General features: G+C 45.0%; 1 protein-coding gene across 1 annotated transcript in view; it reads left to right on the top strand.

Moving 5' to 3' along the window:
• CDH4 (cadherin 4) overlaps positions 1–24,314 on the top strand; it is a 180,857-nt gene extending 156,543 nt beyond the window's left edge. The window contains exons 8-15 of the mRNA XM_029085623.1: positions 1,623–1,808; positions 7,073–7,326; positions 10,597–10,739; positions 14,061–14,294; positions 15,394–15,627; positions 19,310–19,449; positions 21,384–21,548; positions 24,100–24,314. Of these exons, the coding sequence (XP_028941456.1) occupies positions 1,623–1,808; positions 7,073–7,326; positions 10,597–10,739; positions 14,061–14,294; positions 15,394–15,627; positions 19,310–19,449; positions 21,384–21,548; positions 24,100–24,306 (1,563 nt within the window). The 3' untranslated portion in view covers positions 24,307–24,314. The remainder of the gene's footprint in view (positions 1–1,622; positions 1,809–7,072; positions 7,327–10,596; positions 10,740–14,060; positions 14,295–15,393; positions 15,628–19,309; positions 19,450–21,383; positions 21,549–24,099) is intronic.

The following is a 24,314-nucleotide window of genomic DNA, read 5'->3' as shown; positions in this document are numbered from 1 at the left end:
TGCAGCCACCTCCTAAAAGAGACTGGGGGCTCATCAGCTTGTCATTGTTGGCATGCCATACAACATTAATTTAATGTAATGGGTGATAACTAGTGTGGATTTAGTAAGAGATGATCCTGTTTAACAAATCTCCTTCAGTTCTTTGGAGTGGGTTTCAGACCAGGTTGATAATAGGAGCCTATGTATGACATAATAAAATGGATTTTTCAAGAAGCTTTTGATGAATTTCCATCTGATATTTCCCCTGCTTAAGCCATGTGCCACAGAGATTCCAAATTGGGCAAGAGAATGGGTAAAGAATGAGTGAAATCATGGGAAATCAAAAGAAAAGAAGAGCTGCAGCATGTGCTGGAATTAGAATTATCCTGCAGCTTCCCACTGTTCTTCCCCACCACTCAGCATGGCTGGAAAGAGATGCCATCTGCATTCACTAATGAAAACTTGTTTAGGACAGGTGCATAACAGAAAAGAGGGCAAAATGCCATTCAGGATACCACTAAAGGGCAAATTTAAATTCACATTAACAGAAGGCAGATGGAATATTTTTGCTGTCAGTGGTGGAATAATATATACTAAATATAAGCACAGATAACTGAAGGACTCCAATGGGTGGGTGTGGGTTAGGAGTGGAAGGGGACTCTTGTGCTAACAGAGGAATGATTTATTATCATTTACATAACCTGGCATTTGTTCACACCAAAAGCCAGATTTTCAGAAGTGCTCTGCTCCTGCAGTCTGGGGCCAGGATTTCAGTTGCAGCCCCAGAGCCAGCCACTTCCATCCTTTCCCCAGTGTTTAATTTGCCATATGTCAATCAGAGTGTTGATTTGCAAGTGCTGCTAATAGGCGATGCTGAGAGATGAGGACAGTTGAAAATTTGGGAATGTGTCTTACTGGCAGCTTTTTGAGCTCCAAACACTGGAAATATTCACAGACCAGGATCCCTGATCAGCCATATAATAAATCAAGGACTGGAAAGCAGAAAAGAAAGCAGCTAATGCATCAGGATATGCCTGAACTGGACATGCTCCATGAAAATCAGTGCTAAATGAGAGAATTAAGCACCAGGAAAGGCTGTGGCAAAATCACAAGAAACAATTTAAATAATGAGACAAAATCAAATCAAGAGCAAGAAAGGAAGAACATGAAGTAAAATCACTGAAGAAGCAATAAAATGCCATCACTGAAATCTGAGTGAGGCAAAATACCTCAGGGTAAAGGGACATAGTCATCCTAAAAAATGCACATTTTAGTCTGCCATTTTTGTCTGCTTTTGAAAATTAACTCTCTGATTGCTGTAACTGAATGAGAATATCAAGAACATTTTTTGTTTGTTTACTTTGAGCATTTGCTGAAACTCGGGCAGTGGCTGGGTGATAGCAGGTTTGTTCTCCTTTGGGCTCAGAGGTGAGACTAGGCTTGGAAAGGTTTGGAAAAATATTCAAATAAAAAAAAAAATAGGAAAACCAGAAGTGAGAAAGAGATGTGTCATTCATGACATACAACCCCATGGTCCTCTTCATGGGACTGATTTCCCAGTCAGTATGCTGGGAAGAGGGGAGGTAGCCATGAGGACCAACAGAAAGCTCCCAGCATGACCACTCCTGGTTTTTTATTTGCAGTATTCAGGAGAAGTTCCTGAGAACAGAGTGGAGGTTGTGGTGGCAAATCTGACAGTGATGGACCGGGACCAGCCTCACTCCCCCAACTGGAATGCCATCTACCGCATTATCAGCGGAGACCCCTCCGGCCACTTCACCATCCGGACAGACCCCATCACCAACGAAGGCATGGTCACCGTCGTGAAGGTAAGGTGAAAGCGAAAGCAAATCCTTACTGGTCACCCTTTCAGCTAGCGAAGGGATTGCCAGAAGACAGACATCTGCAGTTATTTCGTGCCTTCTCTACAAAGACGAGAAGCTCATACGACTTCTCATATGAGCGCTGGAATCCGTTGGTTCCCATCTCTCTCTGTGCACATGTCCCACATACTTTTACTTCAAGCATATGCCGCTGGATCTGGGTTTCCCAGCTCAGCCCAGCCCACCATAAACTCTCATGAACTCTCAGATGCTGAAGGTACCTCCCAACACCCCAGGCTGACCTGCACATCCTGCTCCTCCTTAGCTTTTTGAGCCAGAATACTCCCCATTAGCTGTGAAGCAGGGGGGTGGTGTTTCACTGCAGGAGATCAGTCAAGTGATCCTCTGTGAAAGCAGGGAGTGCAGGAGAGATTTCAGGAGGAGTGAATTTCCTGGTAGCAGAAGGAAAGGAGAGATTTTCCCCTGATTGAGTTGCTTGACAGAAAAAAATCGGAGAAATTTTCTTTTTCCGACTATCAAGCAATAGACACACATTGTGGGCCAGATCCTCAGCTCAGAATAGCTCCACTCAGGTGAAAGCCACTTCCCAGGTTAGATCAGCAGATCTTGTCCAAAGACGTACAGAAGTAAGACTGTAAATATCCACCATCCCTTCTCCCCTCCATCCATTGACTTCAGTGTTAGGAGAGGTGGAACACTCAAGGTATCTGCAGCAAGTATCAAATTCTCTTTCCCTCCTTGCCTCCAAAGAACAAGACTTTATTTTGTTTGAGTGTTTATTTCCTGTTGAGTTACTGAGGCCAGCAGCCCATGCAGTAAATGCTTCTGCAGTCATTACACACGGTCAGAACGTAACCACATCCTTTCAGCTTTCACTGAATCTCTTCCCACATAAGAAGCCTGTGGACGCTCCCTCTGACTACCAAAAAAGTGAAGGCATCACGGATAGGCTCCTGTGATCTGTAGGAGCTCGCGTGACACACCCTATGCATTGTACCTGGAAAGGATAATGCATGCTGTGATGGAGGAAGCCTACATCTTCTGATAAGTCTGGCCTTCTCTAACAGAAAGTTTTAATCAACAACTTAGGATGAAACACTGATGTTTAAAGAGCAACGTGACTTAAGAATAGCTCAGTGTTGAAAAAAAAAGAGCCCCACTCCCTTGTAGCTAATAAGTTGCCGTCATTCTTAATACTTATAGTTTGGGTATTAGGAGAAGTGACATCAGTGAAATGCCAATGAGGTTACGCTGGTAGGAACGTGTGAGCTTGTGAGCTTGTCCTGTTCTCTCGCCCTTGGGCTATGTTTGTGTGTGTTTGCAGATGCCACTTTGATGAAACTCTCAGGGAGACATCATCTTACCTGCTAGATGGTATTTCAGCAGGGTACTTTTGTTTATCACCCTGTATTGCTCTGTAATGACAGTTGACAGCCTTATCTGGTGCAATGTTACAAAACCTCTTCAAGTTTAGCAGTAGTTTCGGACACGTGTGTGGACGCGTATATGTACGTAAGTATACACATATCTACAGGTATATATTTTTCTGCTTACACAGAATACACTCAGCAAACTAAAACACAACAAATTTACTTCCACTGACATTAGCAGCCAGTCTGAAATCAAAATGCCAACTTTTTCACTGAGAGCAGGGGAGGACCCCTTATTCTTAATCTAGTAAAGTGTCACGACTGTCGTTTGAAAGCACATCAAAGTCAACAACAGGGGATTTACATGATCATCACTGCTACACAAGGACTTTTGCATAATGAACCCTCCCTTAGTCAGAACTTGCCAGCAAAAAGCGGGGCAGATTTGTCAAGACACTGTTGATGCTGGTGTTGACTTCCCACTGCTGTGTAACCCACAGTGATCACAACGCAAAGAACCACATGAAAATCCTATCTTGTCAAGCTGAGCTCAAAGCTTGAAATGGCATTGAATGTCTTCACTATATAACCTCACCTGATCCTCCTGGGCACCCAGAGTTTCTTACCCTTATCAAGCCGGGAGGCTTTTTGGTGTATTTTCAGCAAGGAGAATGAGTGAAATTGCTTGTGATTAAATTTTCATGGTGAAGAAGGGAAGACTCTTAGGATTCCACCTTCTTCTTTGAAATATTTTGTTCTCTGTTAATAAGTGAATATGCTTAAATGTTCGGGGGTTGTACGCACATCAGACTGGGTGGCCAGTCAGAGCTTGTTCTTTGTGGTGTGGGATCAGTCTCTTGCTGGTTTGAGCCCTGAAATAGATTGAAAACACAGATAAAAAATTAAGTGAAGTGACAAACCTTTTACTTACAGACCCTACATGACTGGATTTTCATGTGGCTCTTTGAAACTGTTTATACATAACTCCCCACTGCTGCACACAAAGGGGTTTGGATCTGGGCTATGGGAGTCACAGAAATGGCACAGAGAAGGGTGTTCCATGAGGAGTCCTACCCCTCCACCAGCAGTTTGGGGGCCAGAAATGGAGGGACAGAAATGCTTCCAAACCAAGAAGCCCTTTGGAGTTCAAGTGATGCTCATGGGGGGCCATCTTGCAGCTGCTCTCAGCAAAACCCCATCTGCAGCTCTAGTCCAGTCACCAAAAGTGCAACATTTCCTTTTCCTGTTCATGCCTTTCCAAACCATTTCCATAACCGTGCAAGACCCTAATCTTCACAGAAAGCCTTGATCAAGGGGAAGGAGAAACTTCCCACTCAGATGAGATACCGCAGAGTCTGGAGACAATCTCCAGGAGCAGCAGTGACTGTCCTGAGGCAGCCGGCTAAGTAAAGTGTTATTATAAACTCTGCATGGATCAGAGCTGTGAATTTATAATGGAGATGTTTCCAAAGCTTCTGTTATTATTTGCCTCAACAATAACTTAAGGCAAATTCGTTCTTTTCAGTTAATAGTACCTTGGGAAAAGGAGGACACGTGACAACCCCTTGGCTCCACTGCTGCATCCAGGTCAGAGGAGCTGGTGAAGGAGGAGGCTGTGCAGCATCTCCAGATGTTTCTGAGCCATTTGTGCCAGATCAGACACTGAACATCCAACAAGGGGTATCTGGAAAGGTGCTACTTTCTAATTTCATATCACGTGCTTCTTGGACATGAAATTAAAAAGTAGGCACCAGTCCAGCACCTCCTTGTCCTGGATGTAGTGGCTTCATGTGCTTTTGCTCCTGCTGATCGATCTGCAGCATTTTCAGTGAGATGCCTGGAGATGGAAGGGGTTAGTGCAGTGTGAAGAACACAGTGAGCTCTGTGCACTGTTAGCCTCAGGGGAGGCAGTTTTAGGGAGCAGAGGTACGAACTGTCCTGGTAGAAATTGCTTATTATGGTGTGAAAGAAGTGCTGGACTGTGGCTGGCTGCAAGGGGCTCCTGTCCCACCAGGGACAATAGCACAAACATTGCTGTGAAAACACAGGCTCTTGGGTTTACCTTTTTTTTTTCAACAAAACGTGAAATAGAACTCAGATGAGCAGAGAAGAGAAGGGAGCAGACTGGCTCTCTCTTGCAGACTGAAGTGTGGTGGATACTGTCCCACTATGTGCCAGGACAGCCTGTGGGATGGGCATTACTGGGTGATGCTGGTCCAGCTCCACTCCCTGCACTGTTTTTCTGCAGCCCAGGTTTTGTTGCTCCCAGAAGAGAGGTAAAAAAGCTGAGTGAGCAGCTCTACATTTATTTTTTTTTTGGGGGGAGGGGGGGGGGAACCAAAAAACTTCCACTTCTTTGCATTAGGCCACATCCTAGCAGATAGGTGTGTGGTCAGTGTGTCCTGTGCATCGTCAGGTGGGGAGCACAGTGGTTTCCCACATCAGTTCCCCCTGGAGCTGCTCAGATCAGATCCCCCAGCTCCATCTGAGCCCCTCTGGGGAGGGAGGTGTGGACTGGCTCTGGGCAAGGTTAGCAAACAGGCCAGCACAGGGGGAAAAAAAAAAAAAATATATATATATATAGGAATATAAATTAGAGGGGAGTGAAAAGAAATTGAGGAAATGCATTAGTCAAATTGTTTCAAGGCCTTGAATAGTGTTTAAATGGGAACTTTTACCATGTGTGTTTTTTTGAATGCAGTACGAGTCTGTGAGTCAGTGCTGGTGGGTGTTCTGGGAATCTTTATGCTTCCTTTTATTTATTAAATGTTGGCCCTGCCTGTCAGGAAACCATTTAGCAATAGGAACATTTGCACTTCAATCGAATAGAGATTCCACTGTTTTACCTTTTGCCCCTGAAATTTGTTTCTCTCATGTAGCCTCCTATGATTTGATTTCTCTCCTGACAATACTGGGTTTTAAGCAGAACGTGGAAGCCAGATCTTGCTGATGTAAATCAGTGCAGCTCTGCTGAAGTCCATGTAACCGTGGCATTTTACACCGTTAGAGGAGACTTTGCAGACTCAGCGCTGGAGAAGGTATTAGGGAGAATGGTTACGCTTCTAAATTTTATAAATTACAGCAAAGCATTTTTTAACAAGCAGAGGTGTGATCCTGCATAACTCAAACCTCCCTAGCAGATGATTAGCAACTTCCCTCATCATAATTAGTGGGATGGTTTAGAAATTATTGTTATACTGCAGTTCAGTCAGTTGTGCCAGCAAAGGCTTTTCACTCCTTCTGGCTCCTAAAACACATGGTCTTTATGTGCATGTTGAAAAGAGATCTGTGGCCACCCAACAGCCTCTTTAGAGTGCGCAGACAACCTCAGGAGGGGTCCCACTGGAAGGACCACCTGATGAACCAGACCAGGAGTTCCTTGCAGTTCCACCTTTGCTTCTAAACTTAAGAGGAAAAACGAAGAGCACTTCAGGCTCATGAGTCCACATAGACTGTCCTAGTTATTTGGTCAGCAGCTGTAAATGCTGTTAGCATGGTTAAGTACCTGTCCAGTCCCTCTTAACAGGCTCCACCTGTTGCATTTAGGATTTGTTCATTCAATGCTCAGCTAACACAGGCAGGTTCTCTTTTGGAAACCACTTAGCATTGGAACAAAACACAGGGCAAATCCTCCCTGCTGTTTGCAATTTTTCCTTTGTGGGTTTTTTTTTAACTATTTGACCCTTCAAATACTGGAAGGCCAAATCCTCCACTGGATTGAAGCTGCTTTGGATTTACACCTTCAAAAGAAATGAGCTCAGGAGGAAACGAGATGAGGCAATGACTTTGGTATCATGTGCCTTCTAAATCTCACAGCTTTCAGACAGAAGGTAGAATTTATTCACTGCTTGGCTCTATACTTGTTTTTTTTTGCTTTAGGCAGTTGATTATGAGATGAACAGAGCTTTCATGCTGACGGTGATGGTCTCAAACCAAGCTCCCCTGGCCAGTGGCATCCAGATGTCCTTCCAGTCGACAGCAGGAGTCACCATTTCAGTCACAGATGTCAACGAAGCGCCGTATTTCCCAACGAACCACAAGTTAATCAGGCTGGAGGAGGGAGTGCCTACGGGGACAGTCCTGACAACATTTTCAGCGGTGGATCCTGATCGCTTCATGCAGCAGGCAGTAAGGTGGGAGACCAGGCAGTACGGTGGGACACCAGGCAGCCAAGTGAGCTCATGAACGGGCCGGGGCTTTCAGCTGCAGAAGTTTGAGGAGCAAAGCAGCTGAAAGCTAATTCACAAATTACCTGATGTGAAATGAGTGAAATGCTTGGCAGGGACTGGCACCCTTACTCCAGTGCTTGCAGAGTATCCTGCTAGCTTGTAAACTCCCAGTCCCGACCCCAGATAAGCCAGACTCTGAGCAGCTGGGTCCAGGAGGGCAGACAGAGTTGGATCCCACATTAGTGGCTTGCAGAAGGGCAGTTCACAGCTTGAAACACAAGCAGTCAATATCAGGGGGTCCCTGCACTGTTACAGAGGTCAGGGCTGCATTTTACTGTTTTGTCTCTGCCTTGTCAAGGATGCTTTGAGCAGTGTTGTTCCTGCACATCATAAACACAGAAGTTTAGAAAAAGGCAGCTTTGTTATTTCTTTTTTATAGGGTGAGGAAACTGAGGCACCGAAAGAGCTAGGGCTAGATTTCCAAAGGGAATCACTGGGATTTTTAATCATGTCTTGTGTTGCTTCCAGAGGATTTAAGTTCAACCTGGCTTAAAAAGCACAGTGTGAGAGGAGCTGTCAGCCCTGCCAGACCAATGCCAGTCCATATAAAGCACCCAGCAGCCCTTGCCTACTCTGCAGTAAGAGAGATTTGTTCTGACCTTCCCTTTCCCTTCAGACCAACCACCAAACATAACTCCTCATTTGCTGCTTTCCCTGTGAATGGCAAAATTTTAGCTTTTAAAAAGTCACATGTTTGATCTAAGCAGTTTAGTATCAGATTTAGTCCGTGCTGTGACAGGGACCATGTCACTCACTGTGTTTTGTCCCACCTGGGCAGACTGGGGACTGAATCCACAGTCCAGGACCCTGACTCACACACCTTCCCACCAGGAAACACCTTGGCAGAAAAGTGTGTGTGAAATGAGAGTCCTTGTGACACCTTCCCAGGTATTTCAGCCTCCATCCATGCAGACAGGAAATGCGTTTCCTGCTCTTGGGTACTTCTACATCCACAGAAGTTTGATTCTTTTTTACTCCCAGTCTGTAAGGACCACAGTATTTTTGGCAAAACCTGGGTGTATGACGTGACCACAGCCAAGGCTGCTTAAACTTATATCAGTTGTGATGTTTCATGTCAGGAAGAGTTTGAAATATTTCATCTGGCACAGAACTGTCTGGTCTGGAAAATGACAGTTTATTCACTGCCTCCTCTTGTTGTCTTTAGACAGGTATTGCAACTTTTGAGGAGAGAGAGCATCCTAACTAACAAGCCAGTTTTTCTTATATTCTTTTTGAAATATTGGCCTTTGAAGGGTCTTTATTTCCCTGACGTCTGTACCAAGGCTGGTTTTCAGAGGAGAGAACAGCTCATTTCTGATTTAATACTCCCTCTAACCCAGAGGTGGATGATCTGTAACCTAAATGAGCATCTGCTGTTTCTGGGAGAAGGACTGGCTGTGCTGAGCCAGTGCATGTGCAGGTTCTTGTAAGACTTTCTGTGAATTTGAGAACAGCCAATTACTCGAGTTTTTTTTTTTTTCCTAGAGCTTCCAGGACATGTGTTTTATGTATCCCCCACCACTTCATTTCCAAACCCAAGTACAACCTCTTTTACCCCATTTTCATCAGGACAGCCCAATGCCAAAGCTTTGCAAGAAGCAGTGGGGCATTGTTGGGGGTCCTGTTTTTGTGAGCTATGCAAAGGATATTTTGGTTTTACTTCACAGTTGGCATTGGTGAGTTAGGAAAAAAGATATCCAGAAAGCTAAGCCTACAGATCCATGCTAAGCACTTCACAGAGGGCTGATCCAGCTGCTAGAGCCTTGCATACAGCTTTCAGTCTCTCTAAATAGTCTTTGATGAAATAGTTTTTTTAGAAATAGAAGAAAAGGAAGCATCTCCAGTAAGGCACAGCTTGGCATGGCCAATGTCACACCTCAAGTTATCCTCATTAGCCACAGACACATTCACAAAGCCAGCTTTGAAACGGGATCCCTGGTCATTTAGGGCAGGAGACTCACAGCAGTGATATTAAAAAGAAATGAAAACATCCCAAAGGGTCTAGCTCCATGAAATGTAATTCTTTCCTTTGGCAGGGGCTCGTGCAGCTGTATGTTGCTTTCTTGCTCACATGGATTGATGCAGCTCAAGTTTCACTTTGAGTTTCAGCATCAAATAGCCCATTTCTGGAAAGAGATATTCACCAGAAGCCAGAAGTTCTCCTGCCTGCATATCTAACTACAAAAAATTTGTACCAAACTATCAGCAGGTCTGAGTTACCCATGAGAAAAGCTCAGCTTTTGTTTGCTTATTTCAGTAATTTATAGTTTGGCCATTTATTAGCTTCCAGTTTAGGTAATAAGGGTCCATCTCAACTCGGGCTGTACAAAACTGAGAGGTAGAAATCAAAAGCAATGAATAAAACCAAACTGAAAAAAACAAGCATGTGAGAAAGGTGAACAGAACACATTGACCTGGACAGCATGGGCAAAGTTTGCCCGCAACAAACCATGTTCATAGCTGACTCTGTAGGACAGGAACAGGCTTGGGCTATGAGTTGACCGAGTAGCTGGGAGGTGAGTTTGCCATTGGGTCCTTCCAGCCCATGACACGCTGGGGACTGCCAAGGAGAACCCCTTGTCACTCCTCTCTTCAAACCTCCCACATAGGATTTTCTTCCCTGCTATTTCAGGAATGTTTCAGGAGAGCAGACCTGCAATTGCTGCTGAAAATACAATTCTGATACAAAAGAGTGGCCTGGAAACTTCCTTGCTTCCAATGTGTTGTTTCCCAAACTGTTGTTTATTAGTTATGGGCAGAAAACAGGAATCTCCATGGCTTTAGAGCAAGAGCTATTTTAGGAAGTGCAACGTTAAGAGAAGGTGAGAGTGAGAATCCATCCTCTAATTCAGGCATACAAAGCAGTGGCCATTGCACGTCCCATTTCTCCTCGACTGCAGAGACCTCAGACTATGTCCATTCCCAGCAGCAGGAAACTGGCATGTAAGTAACACTGAGTGGAATGAAAAACCTCTAAAATGAAAGAAATAGAAAAATTGAGTAATTGTAGAGGTCAAAAACCAGATACTCAATTAGCGTTTTGTTTGTCAACAAAACCAGTTATCCAAAGGTCCTTTGAATCATGGGTCAGGAGTCCAGAAAAACCTTATTTCAAGCAATATTAAGGATATGTCAGTGAAAAGACTGCCATGTATTTATTTCCTTTCTCTGTAGATACTCTAAGCTGTCAGATCCTGCAAACTGGCTGAACATTAATGCCACAAATGGTCAGATCACTACTGCTGCTGTCCTTGATCGAGAGTCAGACTACATTAAGAATAATGTCTACGAGGCCACATTCTTGGCGGCTGACAACGGTGAGCCCAGGCTTCACATTGTTCATGCTTCAATAAGACTCTAATGTGATGCATTAAGAGAAATGATGCCCTGACAGAGTTGTCAGTATAAGTTATCTTTTTCCCAGGTTTTTATGGTCAAAAATGTGAAAGTGGGACGGGAAATTGCTGGAGTAAATTAAATGTGCACAGTATACAGAGAGTGTTATTAAGGGAAAGGGAGGGCAAATGGAAAATCGATTTGGGGAGTTCAGTGTAGTGGTGTAGCCTGAACTTAAAAAAATATCAAAGGGCTGTGCTCTCCAAGGGCTGCTGAGCACACTGGTCCTGGTAATCACCCCAAAGGCACTGATCAGAGCATTCAAGAAGCCTTCCATCAGGAAACCAGAAATAATTGTAGAGGATGGCGGGAGGGTATTAAAAATAAGCCAATCCATTGAACTGCTGTGGTTTTCATGAAAGGTGTCTGTCTGTCTGTCATCAGAGCTAATCCCTCTCCGTTGCCATTTCTGAAATGTCCAGCCATCATCAGAGCATCTGGATGCTGGTCTACTTTATTATCAAAGTACTTGCTGAGGCCAGTACAGATCTTCCTGCAGAGAAGTCCTGTTAAGCCTTGCTCTTCTCTACTCGTTAAAGATCACACAGTGCTTTTGGTCAAATTAGCACTGTGAACCTCAGCGCTGGCCTCACTCAAGGGCAAGCTGTCCATTGCTGCTGCCCTGGATTTCTCTTCCTACTTCTCATTAGGAGTTGTTGATGACTTTTTTGCTAACCATACCTAAATGTGGCCATGCTGTAATTTCATTCATCGGTTCTTCCAGTTGGAAAAAGGTCTGTGGAGAGCTCAGTAGCTTCCCTGGGCAAGGAGAGGGCCTTCCTCCCCCTCTCCCACCCTCACCTTCTCCCTGCAGGGTGCTGGGCGCTCACATCAAACCAGAGCCGTACTTCAGCAACAAAATTAAGTCTGGGCTTGGCTGTGAGCACCTAAGTGTATTGCTCATATTCTGTAGGTGCTTTAGGACAGTGTTTGTGTTAGCTCTTGTCATCCCTCAGGCTGAAGGGTGCCATGTCCATTATGAGCAGATGCAGTGGTGCTTACAGGGCTGATGAAAACTTGCTCCCTCTGAGGTTTCAGGCTTCGCTTCAGTCATTGCATCCTGGGTCACAGTCACAAGGCAAACTCATGGAAGCGTTTCAATGCTGAGTAGCAGTACCAAGAAGCAAATTTTTCCCCTTCTTTTTGCCATCAATGGTAGGGCTGGTGTGGTCCCACAGCCCCATCCTAAGCTTCCCCTCTATGAAGACGACCAGAGCAGTGAAATCCAAAACAGTCTCAAGGGGATCTAGCAGCATTCATCTGCAAGAGCCACAGGGCAAAACAGGTCAAATGAGTTGACTGCGACTATTCACAAAAGCAGTGGTAGAGCTTGAACCCGTCAAACTAATCCTCACCATCTGACACTGCAAATCCTGGGCACTTACTACAACACGATTTGGAATTAACCCCTTTCTTTCCTGGGCTTGGGTGCTGATGCTGCAGTGCAGCAGCCCCTCCACATCCATCATTCAGCAGCTCAGAAAGCGAGGACCTAGATAAATCTCTTTATTCTGAAAAATTAATCTATCACTGGTATATAGCAGCCATTAAAATGCACATAAGGCAACGCATTATTTAAAATTCTGTCTAGAGTGCTTGGGATAACAGCTAAAGTTTCATCTAGGCTGATAGACTCCATGTTTCTCCCAAACTCCAAGTTCTCCAGCATCACATACTCATCAAAGAGTTGGACATTTAAAAAATTGTTTACTTTTCATTTCTCCTGAGACTGCCCCAGAACTGCAGTCAGGAGCACAAAGAACCAAAAATACCAGGAACCAGAGCCCAACAATACCCAAGTGCCCTACAAAACTGCGTTTGTATGTGTGGCAGTTGCAGGTTATTTCAACCACGTGCCAGTTGGTGCCTCTCAGGAATGCTAGTTTGTGTTCAGTCTGTCTCAGAGGTTAGAGCGTGGGCCATCCCAGAAGATATTCTGGGTAACGTGAAAACAGTGAAATCACTTTGCTTGGTGCCAAATGTCAGTTTTCATGTTCAGCCCCAGTATCCTGATGGGATCTCTGTCTCTCCAGAAACTTTCAAGGCTGATCAAATATATTGTTTTAGAGAGAAACCTGCCCCGTGCTTACTAGATGAAAGGATGAGATCTATGATTGAAGAGCTTATGGAACCATGAAAGAAAGATTTTCAGGGCTCCTTCATAGTTTTCAGGGCTCCATTAAAAATGGAGCAGAAATTAGAAGGGAATGTGGGAAGGAAAGTCTGTGGAAGCAGAAGCAAGATTTGAAAGGCTAGTGGGGAAGTGCTTTGTGTAGCTTTATATCCAGCACTGGGAGGAAGAGCATGGACTGAAAGTATAAACTTGAAAAAGAATTGCTGAAGCAACACTGCCTGAGAAGACAGGCACTGAGCAGGCCAACACGGAGCTGCCAGACATATGTGTGGGGAGAGAAATTAAAGATACGATGCCATTTCTGGGAAGGCTGTGCTCTCTTGCCAGGGCAGGTACTACTTTGTGTAAGTGGTCATTAGTCAGACAAATGTGACTCTTCATCAATAAGGGGCTGGAGGACCAAGACTGCCGCAGCAGACTGATGCAGCAGCATCCCTGCTGGTTGGGACAAATGTAGAGAGGATGAAGAACTGTGGACATACAGCTGCTGCCGTGGGTTAGTAGCATCACCCAACGTGTTTGGTGATGATTAGCTCATACCATAGGCTTTGAGCAAGGACCTTTCATCACTACAGCTAGGACTGCCTGTGGGATGGGCTGGAGAGTTGGGCTTTCTGTGAAGCAGTGTAATAGTCTGCAAATCTAAAAATTGACTAGCAAGTAAATGCTGACCAATGGGTTATGCTACTTACTTTTTTTTCTCCTCCAAGCCCTCTTCTCCCTCTCGTTAGCTGTCTTTCTAATGGGTTTTCCTCTTCAAAACAGCCATTAGCAAAATTTGCGCCAACAGCTTGGCATCGCCTCCTTGTATTTTTAGTTTGACTAAGGACATTGCTGTAGGCTACAAATCTGCAGAACTCAACGTTCATGTTCTGCAGGAGCGAAAAACAGCAATGTTAGGAGGCTTGGGGAAGTTTTAATAATACCTCTTAAAGCAAGGGACCATGAAAGTGCAGTATGTCCCTAATAAGGTCCAAGGAGGGAGGGTGAAAATCCTGGTTTATTGAAATTGGAAGGCAGAGGTGTGGCTAGTCCATGGTGTTGTCATTCCTACTGCTTCTCGAGTGATGGTCATGGGTCCATGTTTGGCTCTGCCTCTCCCATTCAGGTATACCCCCCGCCAGCGGCACCGGCACTCTGCAGATCTACCTAATCGACATCAACGATAATGCTCCTGAGCTCCTGCCAAAGGAGGCACAGATCTGTGAAAAGCCAAACCTGAATGTCATCAACATAACAGCCACGGATGCTGACATCGATCCAAACGTCGGGCCCTTTGTCTTCGAGCTGCCAAGTGTGCCATCTGCGGTGAGGAAGAACTGGACCATAACACGGCTGAATGGTAAATGGGGCAGGCAATCCTGAGGACGTTTGGACTCTGATGCACTAATGAGGCCACGTGCGGTTTCAAAACTTCCAAACTTTCCTACTTTTTTATCTGATTTTTATTTTTTAAAGCACATTATGGCTGACATTATAGACAAGATAGTTAATCAGAAATGATTTGTATCAGACCTGCAGCATAACTCTTAAGAGCCTTGGCACTTGGCTTTTTTTAATGCAGTTCATAATTATGAACAGTTATCAGTAGTGAACAGAGTATAAATCATCCATAATGGCCAAGGGGAAAAAAGCTATTATCAGTCTTCCTTATGTTCCAGTGTAATTGTCATAAGCCACAATCAGGATCAATGTTCATTTCTCTGACCATAATTGCATAAAGGCAGCCTTTTAATTTACCATGGAACCAGGAGGGCTAGGTAAGTGTGAAGATTACCAGTATGTGAAGGATTTTTATATTGCAGCATGCAACCACAAATGACCCTAATTGCTCCTCTTATTGGTAGTTTCAGCAGAGGATGGAAAATATCATGAAGCCTGAGGGATGGTTTTGGCTTCAAAGCTGGTCCCTCTCGCTGAGGTCTGGCACCCTCTGCCAGGCCAGGGGCAATGGCTTGTGTCCTCACAGCTCGGAGCTCAGTTCCACAGCTCTTGTACTGCTTTGGGTGGGAATAGGAGGAGGATTACCTGACTGAGCCTGTCATCCATGGGCAATGGTATATCCAAAAATCCCAAGGTGGGAGGGTGGGTGAGCAGAGAGCCTGTCCAGTAGCCTGAGGCAGCCAAGACACAGGGAGCATCATCCATGCTTCAGCATTTGCATTTCGTGCCATTTCAAATGCACACAACTGGATTTGCAAATGGCATCAAGGTAGGTGAGTGCAGCAGTGAAAACACACGGTATTTTGCAAAACACAGGCTGATTGTTGACCAAACCCTTAGGGCAGAAGTCTGAAGCTGTCCTGCCCAGGTGTGTTACTGATAGCCTCTTCTTAAGGATGCTGGAGACTGCTCGGGCAGAGGAGCTCTGCCTGTACAGATGTGGCTGCAAAGCTCTACCAGAGTGTCTGTCATCTCTCTGTCTGTCTTGGTCTCTCCAGGTGATTACGCTCAGCTTAGTTTACGAATCATGTACCTGGAAGCAGGTGTGTATGACGTGCCGATCATCGTGACGGACTCAGGGAACCCCCCTTTGTACAACACATCCGTCATCAAAGTGAAGGTGTGCCCGTGTGACGAGAACGGCGACTGCACCACCATCGGGGCGGTGGCCGCGGCGGGATTGGGCACGGGCGCCATCATCGCCATCTTAATCTGCATCATCATTTTACTAAGTGAGTACTGCAGGGGCTGACACTGCTGGGAGACATCGTGTTTCCCATCCTGTTCCCTGCTGTCCTGTTTCTATATGTGGTATTTTTCAAGAGCCGTGCAAGCTCCTCGCAAAGGACAGAGCTGTGGGCTGTGAGGGCTGGTTCACACATCTGCATTCAAACCTCCTTCACTGAGTGTCAGCAAAATGAGCTGGAGCTCTCTGTGTGCATCAGACTTCTCTTTCTAGAACTTCCAGTAGCTTTATAAACATCATTACACCTGACAACATCTTGTAGGTAGTGAGTGTGATATGATTCTCTCCTGCAAAACTCTGCAAGAAAAAGTTGAAGAATTTGTCCAAAATCTTGTGACAGACTCTCCCATAGCTCTCAGGTCCCTGGCTGTGGATATACTGGTTCCCAGTAACACATGCACTGACCGTGAGAGGCTGGGTAGCCCCTGGCAGACCCAGTGCATAACTGTAGCTTTCTGGTTGTTCAAAGGAAAAGAAGAATGGTAGTTATTCCCATGGCATGTAAAATGACAGTGGATTGGAGAATCGTGGTGGATTGTGAGTGTTTTTAGAGGAAGGATCCCCAGTTTGTCAGGAGCGCTGGGGGTGCATCACAGAGAAGGGTTGGCCATCCCTTTGCCCAAGGCAAAGCCATCCCTTTTGCCCAGCAATGCTGTTAGTCAAGGGCTTCCATGAGCATCACCAGTAACCATGTGTGCACACACTTAAAAATAAAAATGATATCATTATAACTTCAAGCAGGAGTTGGCACAGTAGGAATAGATAAAAATGAGCGCTGAAATGAACAATGAGGTAAATATTCATCAAGAAACACAGGATGAAACCATGGGACTCCCATTAAAGCTAATGGGAGTTATGGTGCTAAATCACATTTAATATTTACCCCCAATGTGTTTAAACAGAGAGCAGACAGAGCAACGTATGCTACAAATGTCACCTAATGTGGGTATGATATGGTACATTAAGAGAATGGGTCATCTCTGGGCAAACATCCACCCTCCTGGGCCAGCAATGGGAATATATTGTTGTATAATTGATTTACTGTGTCAGTCTGGAGGGTGAGCAAGAAAACCAGGTGTTTGTGGCCACACATTCCCTGCTCCTCCACCAGCCCATCTGAGTCAGTGGAACTGTCCCCATGTCTAGCCATGATGCCCAATTTCTGTCCTTTGTTGGCTGTGGGATCCCAGTAGCAAAATGTTTTAGGCTGCTCCCTTCAGCAAGGGTGTTTGTTACAAATGCAGCACAGTTGCCCACCCAGAAGAAGACGTGGTGCTCCTCAGTCCCACCACGTTTGGTGCGCTGGGGTGTGCAGATGTGCAGCTGCCCGTGGGCTAAAAATTACACTGGAAGCCACAGAGGTGAAAAAATACAGGACTTCTTTCTTCTGCTCATATAAATCCAGGGCTAAAATATGATTTAAACAGTTGAAAATCCTATTGACTGAAATTAACTTCAGCTGAAGGACATTTGATTTAAGAGATTCCTCTTTTCATTTTCAGATATATTATCCCATTTTAAATTATGGTTTTTATTACAAAAGCTTATTTTTACATTCATTGTAATTCTAATTGACTTTTTTTTTTTTTAATCTTCAAGAGCTGCAAAGCACTGTATCAGTGATGAAAAATGTAATTTGCGATGAACGGTTTTCCAGTTACATCCTTCCAGTGTTTTGCCTCTTTTCTATCTGTTTTATGTCGTGACCTCTGAACAATAGCCCGGAAAAAGGCAGATGCAGGGTTTTTTGTGCTATTTGTCCATTTTAGAGTCCGCAGGTCAAAGTTTGATGGCTTTAAAAGGAAGAAGCAGCAAGGGGACAGATCTGAGGTTGCTCTGGTGAAGGAAGTTTCTGCCTTTACCTTTGCTCAAAGGATTTTTTTTGTTCTTCACGATACCTGATGTATTAGCTGCAGGAAGAACACATTTAGAAGAGCAATGCAATAAAAAATTGTGAAGGGTGAAGACAATAGATTTCAAGGAAAACTACATGCAGAGTGAAAATGGGTCTAACAGCAGTAATAGCACTTCCCATTCTGCAGAGTGAATAAAAGGAAGGAGAGTGCACTACATCCGCTATTGACACTTTGAAGGTCTTTTTTTTTTTCCAAGGTTGCTGTAAAGGCGTTAATGGCACAGTTTTTTCCACAAGTGCATGAAAAAAGTAGCATTAAAAAAAAAAAATGGAAAGAAAAAGATAAACCCTAGTAACCATTATAATATTGTCTTTGTGGACTAGGCAGGTATCTTGTTGTGAGAGACTTGAAAAGGAACAACGAGAAAAGGACTTCAATAGTCTGCTAAATAGCTGAGGTTTTATATTGCAGATAAGAGTTACATTTTTCTTTCCTTTTCTTTTTTCTCTCTTGAATAGATCTAGGATAAGCATTAAAGAAATCGTGAACTATCTGAAAACAATTCTGTCAGCTTGCAGGCAGGGATGGCAGCCAATTGGCACACAATGGCAGTAATTAGCTGTCCGGTCCTCTTCTGCTCACTTCACTGAATTCCTGTTGCGTATAAACGCTTTGGTGCTGAGAGGAAAAACTCAGATCTTCCTATTCCTAACCACCTCCCCACGCAGCAGGGCTGTGGGCTGCCCACTCGTGTCCCCAGGGTCTGGTCTCTTCTCCATCCTTGCCCTTGGTGAAGAGATGCCAACTCTCCATGAAGAGGCAAAGGGAAAGAAAACTCTCCAAAGTATGAGATGGTGGGAAGCAGCAGTTGTTCCTTCTCCTTAGGCAGCTAAAAAACACAAAAAGAATTTGGGATCTTAGGTCCAGCCTGGGTTCACTTGTGTTGGCTGAATTGTTTTGGCACAGTCAAGGGTTGACCTAAGTGAAATCAACACGTTCCCACGGCTATACATTCCCACCTGCACTGTCCACTCATCTCTCTCTTCTTCTGCCGATTGCCACCGTCACAGCTGTGTGTGTGGCTTGCATGGAGAATGGAGGGAAAGCAGGCATGGGGAGGTGTAACTCCATCAGCTGCCCAAGCTTCATTTCATTTTTGATGGCATCATTTGCAGCTACTGAGTATGAGAATGAAAAAAAAGAATTAACAGGTTTTTGAGGAAGACAAGGTCTAGTTGCCTTATGTTAGAGAAGAGTTAAGTTCCCAGAGCAACTTCCCTGCAGTAAGTCACATGAGCACACAGCCTCTGGGACATGGTGGCCCTTTGAAGGATGAGGTTGTGGAGCAGGGAGCCAGCGTTCCCTTTGGATGAAGCTGTTTAAGTGGGGGAAAATTTCTCAAGATGCAAGAACTGTTCATCTCTCTCTGTTACTGTTCTGAGAGAGATTAGCCAGGGTTTGGCACGTAAATGCTGGTGCCTGAGGATGTTCACTCTGTGCTACCAGATTTGCTCTCCCTTGTTCTGCAAAGCAAGCCCTGCTCTCTCAAGGGATTTCAAATTATCTTAGAGCTGCTTTGCAAGTTGATGGCTAAATGTGTATGCTCATGTCCTGGCTCATGTGATCATGGAAGTCTAGAAGGCCTCCCTCAGGTACCAATGGGAAAAAATTTTATTCCTCTTACTAGCAGCCAGTGTGGTTCTCCATAGAGGAGGAGGTGAGGCGTTAGAACATGCCACCACGCTCTGACACACACAGCCTGGCCTCACGCTGTGTGAGGTCCCAGCTCACCCAGCTTCTTCCCCCTTACAGCCATGGTTCTGCTGTTCGTGGTGTGGATGAAACGCCGGGAGAAGGAGCGTCACACCAAGCAGCTCCTGATAGACCCCGAGGACGACGTCAGGGACAATATTCTGAAGTATGACGAAGAGGGAGGTGGAGAGGAAGACCAGGTGAGAAGAGCCCATGGGTCATGGCCAAGGAGCAGCTGTGCAATCTATACTCTCAAAAAGACAGAAGTCACGTTATTGTCACTGAAGTACTTGCAAAGGGTTGTGCTCCCCTTGTTTATGCCCAGGCAGCTTCCTTGGCTTCCCCAGTGTGGCGTGGACATTGGTGAGAGGATTCAGTATGTCACTGGGACTGTGTCCCATGCAAGCAGGACCATGCCAGATGGCCAATGCCAATGGATTTTTCCATCGCCTAGGCAGCTTCCTGGGGAGGGACTATAAATCAATCCATTGACATTCATGTTCAAGCAATACTTCTGTTATTTCAATCATTAGAATTATGTATTTTCCCATTCCCCATCAGAGACCTTTAGCAAAACCAGCTAGCAGCTACCACCCTTCCTAGACCTGTGGCTGCTGGCACTTGCCTTGGCTTGCTTGAGCCTGGAGTTTCTGTGGGCTTTCCCTTCATTTATTTAATCATCTCTAATGTGCCTTTAGTTTCTTTTAATTTCTGGACATGGTTTGTGGGAAATGTCTAAATACATTTGGGGATTTTCTTTTTCACCACGAAGCATCCAGTGGCAAAGCTTTGCTTGGTAACAGAGCCCTAAGCCACAGCCTGCCTGAATGTGTCAGCTTTTCTGGGGTGGCTTCTTCTTACAGACACCGACACTGATGTTACATGAAAACTTCCCTGGCCTGCACTCCTGGGATGTGCTTTCCCTCTGCTACAAGTGTAATTCCTCAGCTAAAATAGCAAAGTTTTGTCACTCATGTTTAAGTTGCTGGTTTTTTTATTCCTACCAACACAAGTGAAGAGCCCATGACATTCTCAAATATGATGTTCATGCAGATTATGTGACTCTCCATCATATATTGGCTTTATTCTTGCTTGATTAAATGGACTGCGTGGTTCAGGGGTCTGAGCCGAGGCTACTCTGTTCATGGTTGGTGTCAGTGAGTTCTAAGGTCAGTGGTTGGGGCTGGTGCTCAAGAAGCAGTTGAAACCACTGCAGTAGGTCCTGCCATGGAGGTCCTGGTGGCATCCAAAGGTGAGTGGGTGAGCCTGGCGAGAGCCACCACAGGGAGCTGAGGAAGAGACTTTTCCCTAAAACTTGTAAAGTTCTTATTCGACAGAAATATCCTTGCAATTAGCATTTCTTTTTTCTTGCCACTGACAAGTTATTTATAAATATTGCTCCTGGAGATCCAGTCATCTCTGTCTGAGCACAAGAATAGTTTTGCCAGTAGAACAAAGTTCTGTTATAAGCATTCAAACTAGCTCAAGTATCTGGTTTCAGGCAACTACACTGTAGGCTTAAATATTTTAGAAAGGATTCGTTAAAAATAACAGCAAAGGAAGAGCAGCAAAACACCATTACCTACATGAATACATTTTTAATGAAATATTACCTGGTTCTCCTTCCTGGTAGAAACCTATTCTGTTGGGATTTTTCACAAGCAGAAAGAACATAATTACTCTGAAAGGCCTACATGCATAAATGCAATACACATTTTAATGTTTTTATTTCTGTACAAATGTAATTGCAATAATACGTCTGCCAACACTGTGTCTTTACATTATATTATGTATTTCATCAAAAAGTTATGCACGTACCTATGCATACGCAAACTGAAGTTGGTTTTTTATCCCAAAGATTAGACAGTGTGTAAAATATTCAGAAAGTATTTAAATATTTGATTTAACTTCTGTTTTAAGACACATTCCTAGAAGGTCAATTGTCTGAGCTTCTCAGAGGTCAGGTTCATCTGTAATTGAGATAGTTAGAAGTGATACATACCCAGGGATAAGATTTGCCATCGAACTTCAGCTGAAGTAGGATCAGACCCCACGACTCGTTTGTACATTGGGTGAGTAGATGATCTGAACAAAAAGCTCTTGGTTTTACTCTGTGCTTTTCCATTTGTCACAGGATTACGATTTAAGCCAGCTCCAGCAGCCAGAGACCATGGATCACGTGCTCAACAAGACACCTGGAGTCAGAAGGGTGGATGAAAGACCTATTGGTGCTGAACCACAGTATCCTATAAGACCAGTAATCCCACATCCAGGGGATATTGGTGACTTTATTAATGAGGTATGGTGTGTAGGGTGTCCTGTGTCACATCTTAAAGGCTTGAGCAGCCAGCTAACATCAGCTAGGCAACGTTTCCCTGGCTGCATGGACCAAGCGATGCTATTACTCACATGAGAAGTCTCGTGCAAGCCAGGGGAACAATTGGCATGAGCAAAGAACGCAGGATTTGACCTAATAAAGGCAACGAGCCTGTAAAAAGCCGAAGCACAAACAAAAAGGCCAAGATTTCTTTCTCATGAATATCACAAACACCATGCTTTCCAGCATCCGGGCAGTATTGCCTGATCCTGCTCTCTCTTGGATTACTCTGTCAGTAAAGACATTGTCTGGACGTGGGCAAAGGCCTCTCCTGGTGGGGAGGCAGTGGCAAGGCAGCTGAGGGGGTTGCCTAAAGCCAAAGGTGCCATTTGTGGATCCTGGACTTGTAATTATTTCACCAGTCTGTGTCTTCCCCTAGTAAACTCTGTTTGGTCTAAAACCTCAAAGAGTTTGCAGAACAGAGAGATTCACCTCAGATCAGAGAGGGTTTCTTTATTTTATGTTAGATCACCACTCCTGTATCTGCTTGTGCAAATATCTATCCGTTTCATCTTTCTTATCTCATTTTTAGTTTTGAGTGATTGAGTGGTTACAAACCAATCAATGCATTATTTCCTCCAAGATAAAACACACCATCTATTTCCTGAGTCAGAAAAATAAATGTTTAGCAATTTAATTCTATTATTCTATCCATTTCCTGCTGTGCTTTTTCTCATTTTCCTCATTAAAATTCCTTCTTCCTCTGTTCCTGCCCATCCTTCACGCACACTTTGACACACACCCATGTACCTGAAGACTCGCTCTTACACACACTCTAGCTGCTGTTCACTGCAGTAAAACCTGCTCCATCTCCCCACCCAAGACTGGGGTGTTTGTGGTGTGACTGCAGAACATTTTGCTTTATTGCAGGTCTGTTCCACTAGGCTTTTCCTGATGCTGACCTGCAACAAAGCAATTCCTCTTCTCCATATCCCAAGGCCATTTCCATGGCCTGCTGACACTGGTGCCCACAACGTGCAGGAACAGCCGTGCTTCCCAACCCAGCCCAGGATCTCACACCCCAGCCCAGGATCTCACACCCCAAGTCTCTCCTGTTTGCAGAATTTTGCAAGGAGTGATTTTTTTTTTCTTCCCTTCCCCTAAAGGAATCAAAATCATCAAAATTAAAATAATGGCTCTTGGTGCTGTTAGTTCTTTCTTTGGCCAAGCTGGAAATCTTAACGGTTAACCCCAGAACAGACAGACTGTCCAGAACTGAGAGCTTTCCAGATCCACAGCTGGATCCTTGCAAATAACTCCCCTCCCTCTCCATCCAGCTTTTACAGAAGCACTGGGAGTGAATCAGTTCTCTGATGGGGCAGCCAGGAGGGCCCCACCCTGGGGGACATCCAGGCATAGAGAAGCTCCAGGACCCTTATTTTGACCCCATCCTCATTCAGTTTTTCACCATCCTCTTTTAGCTTTGCTGCAGGGATCCCAAACAGACCCTTACCTGACCACCTTGCCTTAGCACCATCACCATAAACCTGTGGTGGTATGAACACGGTGTGTAGCACCATCACCATAAACCTGTGGTGGTATGAACACGGTGTGTAGCACCATCACCATAAACCTGTGGTGGTATGAACACGGTGTGTAGCACCATCACCATAAACCTGTGGTGGTATGAACACGGTGTGTAGCACCATCACCATAAACCTGTGGTGGTATGAACACGGTGTGTAGCACCATCACCATAAACCTGTGGTGGTATGAACACGGTGTGTAGCACCATCACCATAAACCTGTGGTGGTATGAACACGGTGTGTAGCACCATCACCATAAACCTGTGGTGGTATGAACACGGTGTGTAGCACCATCACCATAAACCTGTGGTGGTATGAACACGGTGTGTAGCACCATCACCATAAACCTGTGGTGGTATGAACACGGTGTGTAGCACCATCACCATAAACCTGTGGTGGTATGAACACGGTGTGTAGCACCATCACCATAAACCTGTGGTGGTATGAACACGGTGTGTAGCACCATCACCATAAACCTGTGGTGGTATGAACACGGTGTGTAGCACCATCACCATAAACCTGTGGTGGTATGAACACGGTGTGTAGCACCATCACCATAAACCTGTGGTGGTATGAACACGGTGTGTAGCACCATCACCATAAACCTGTGGTGGTATGAACACGGTGTGTAGCACCATCACCATAAACCTGTGGTGGTATGAACACGGTGTGTAGCACCATCACCATAAACCTGTGGTGGTATGAACACGGTGTGTAGCACCATCACCATAAACCTGTGGTGGTATGAACACGGTGTGTAGCACCATCACCATAAACCTGTGGTGGTATGAACACCGTGTGTAGCACCATCACCATAAACCTGTGGTGGTATGAACATGGTGTGTAGCACCATCACCATAAACCTGTGGTGATATGAACATGGTGTGTAGCACCATCACCATGAAACCCCATGGTGGTATTAACATCATGTGTTTGCCTTCCCAAGGGCCTGCGTGCAGCAGACAACGACCCCACGGCCCCCCCCTACGATTCTCTGCTGGTCTTTGACTACGAGGGCAGCGGCTCCACCGCCGGCTCCGTCAGCTCCCTCAACTCCTCCAGCTCCGGGGACCAGGACTACGACTACCTTAACGACTGGGGGCCCAGGTTCAAGAAACTGGCGGACATGTACGGGGGAGGCGAGGAAGATTAAACTGACCT

This window comes from Antrostomus carolinensis, unplaced genomic scaffold (genome assembly GCF_000700745.2).
Source record: "Antrostomus carolinensis isolate BGI_N321 unplaced genomic scaffold, ASM70074v2 scaffold4496, whole genome shotgun sequence".
Classification (NCBI taxonomy): Eukaryota; Metazoa; Chordata; class Aves; order Caprimulgiformes; family Caprimulgidae; genus Antrostomus; species Antrostomus carolinensis.
Note: the sequence above shows the minus strand (reverse complement) of the source record. Positions and strands in the feature narration are given on the sequence as shown.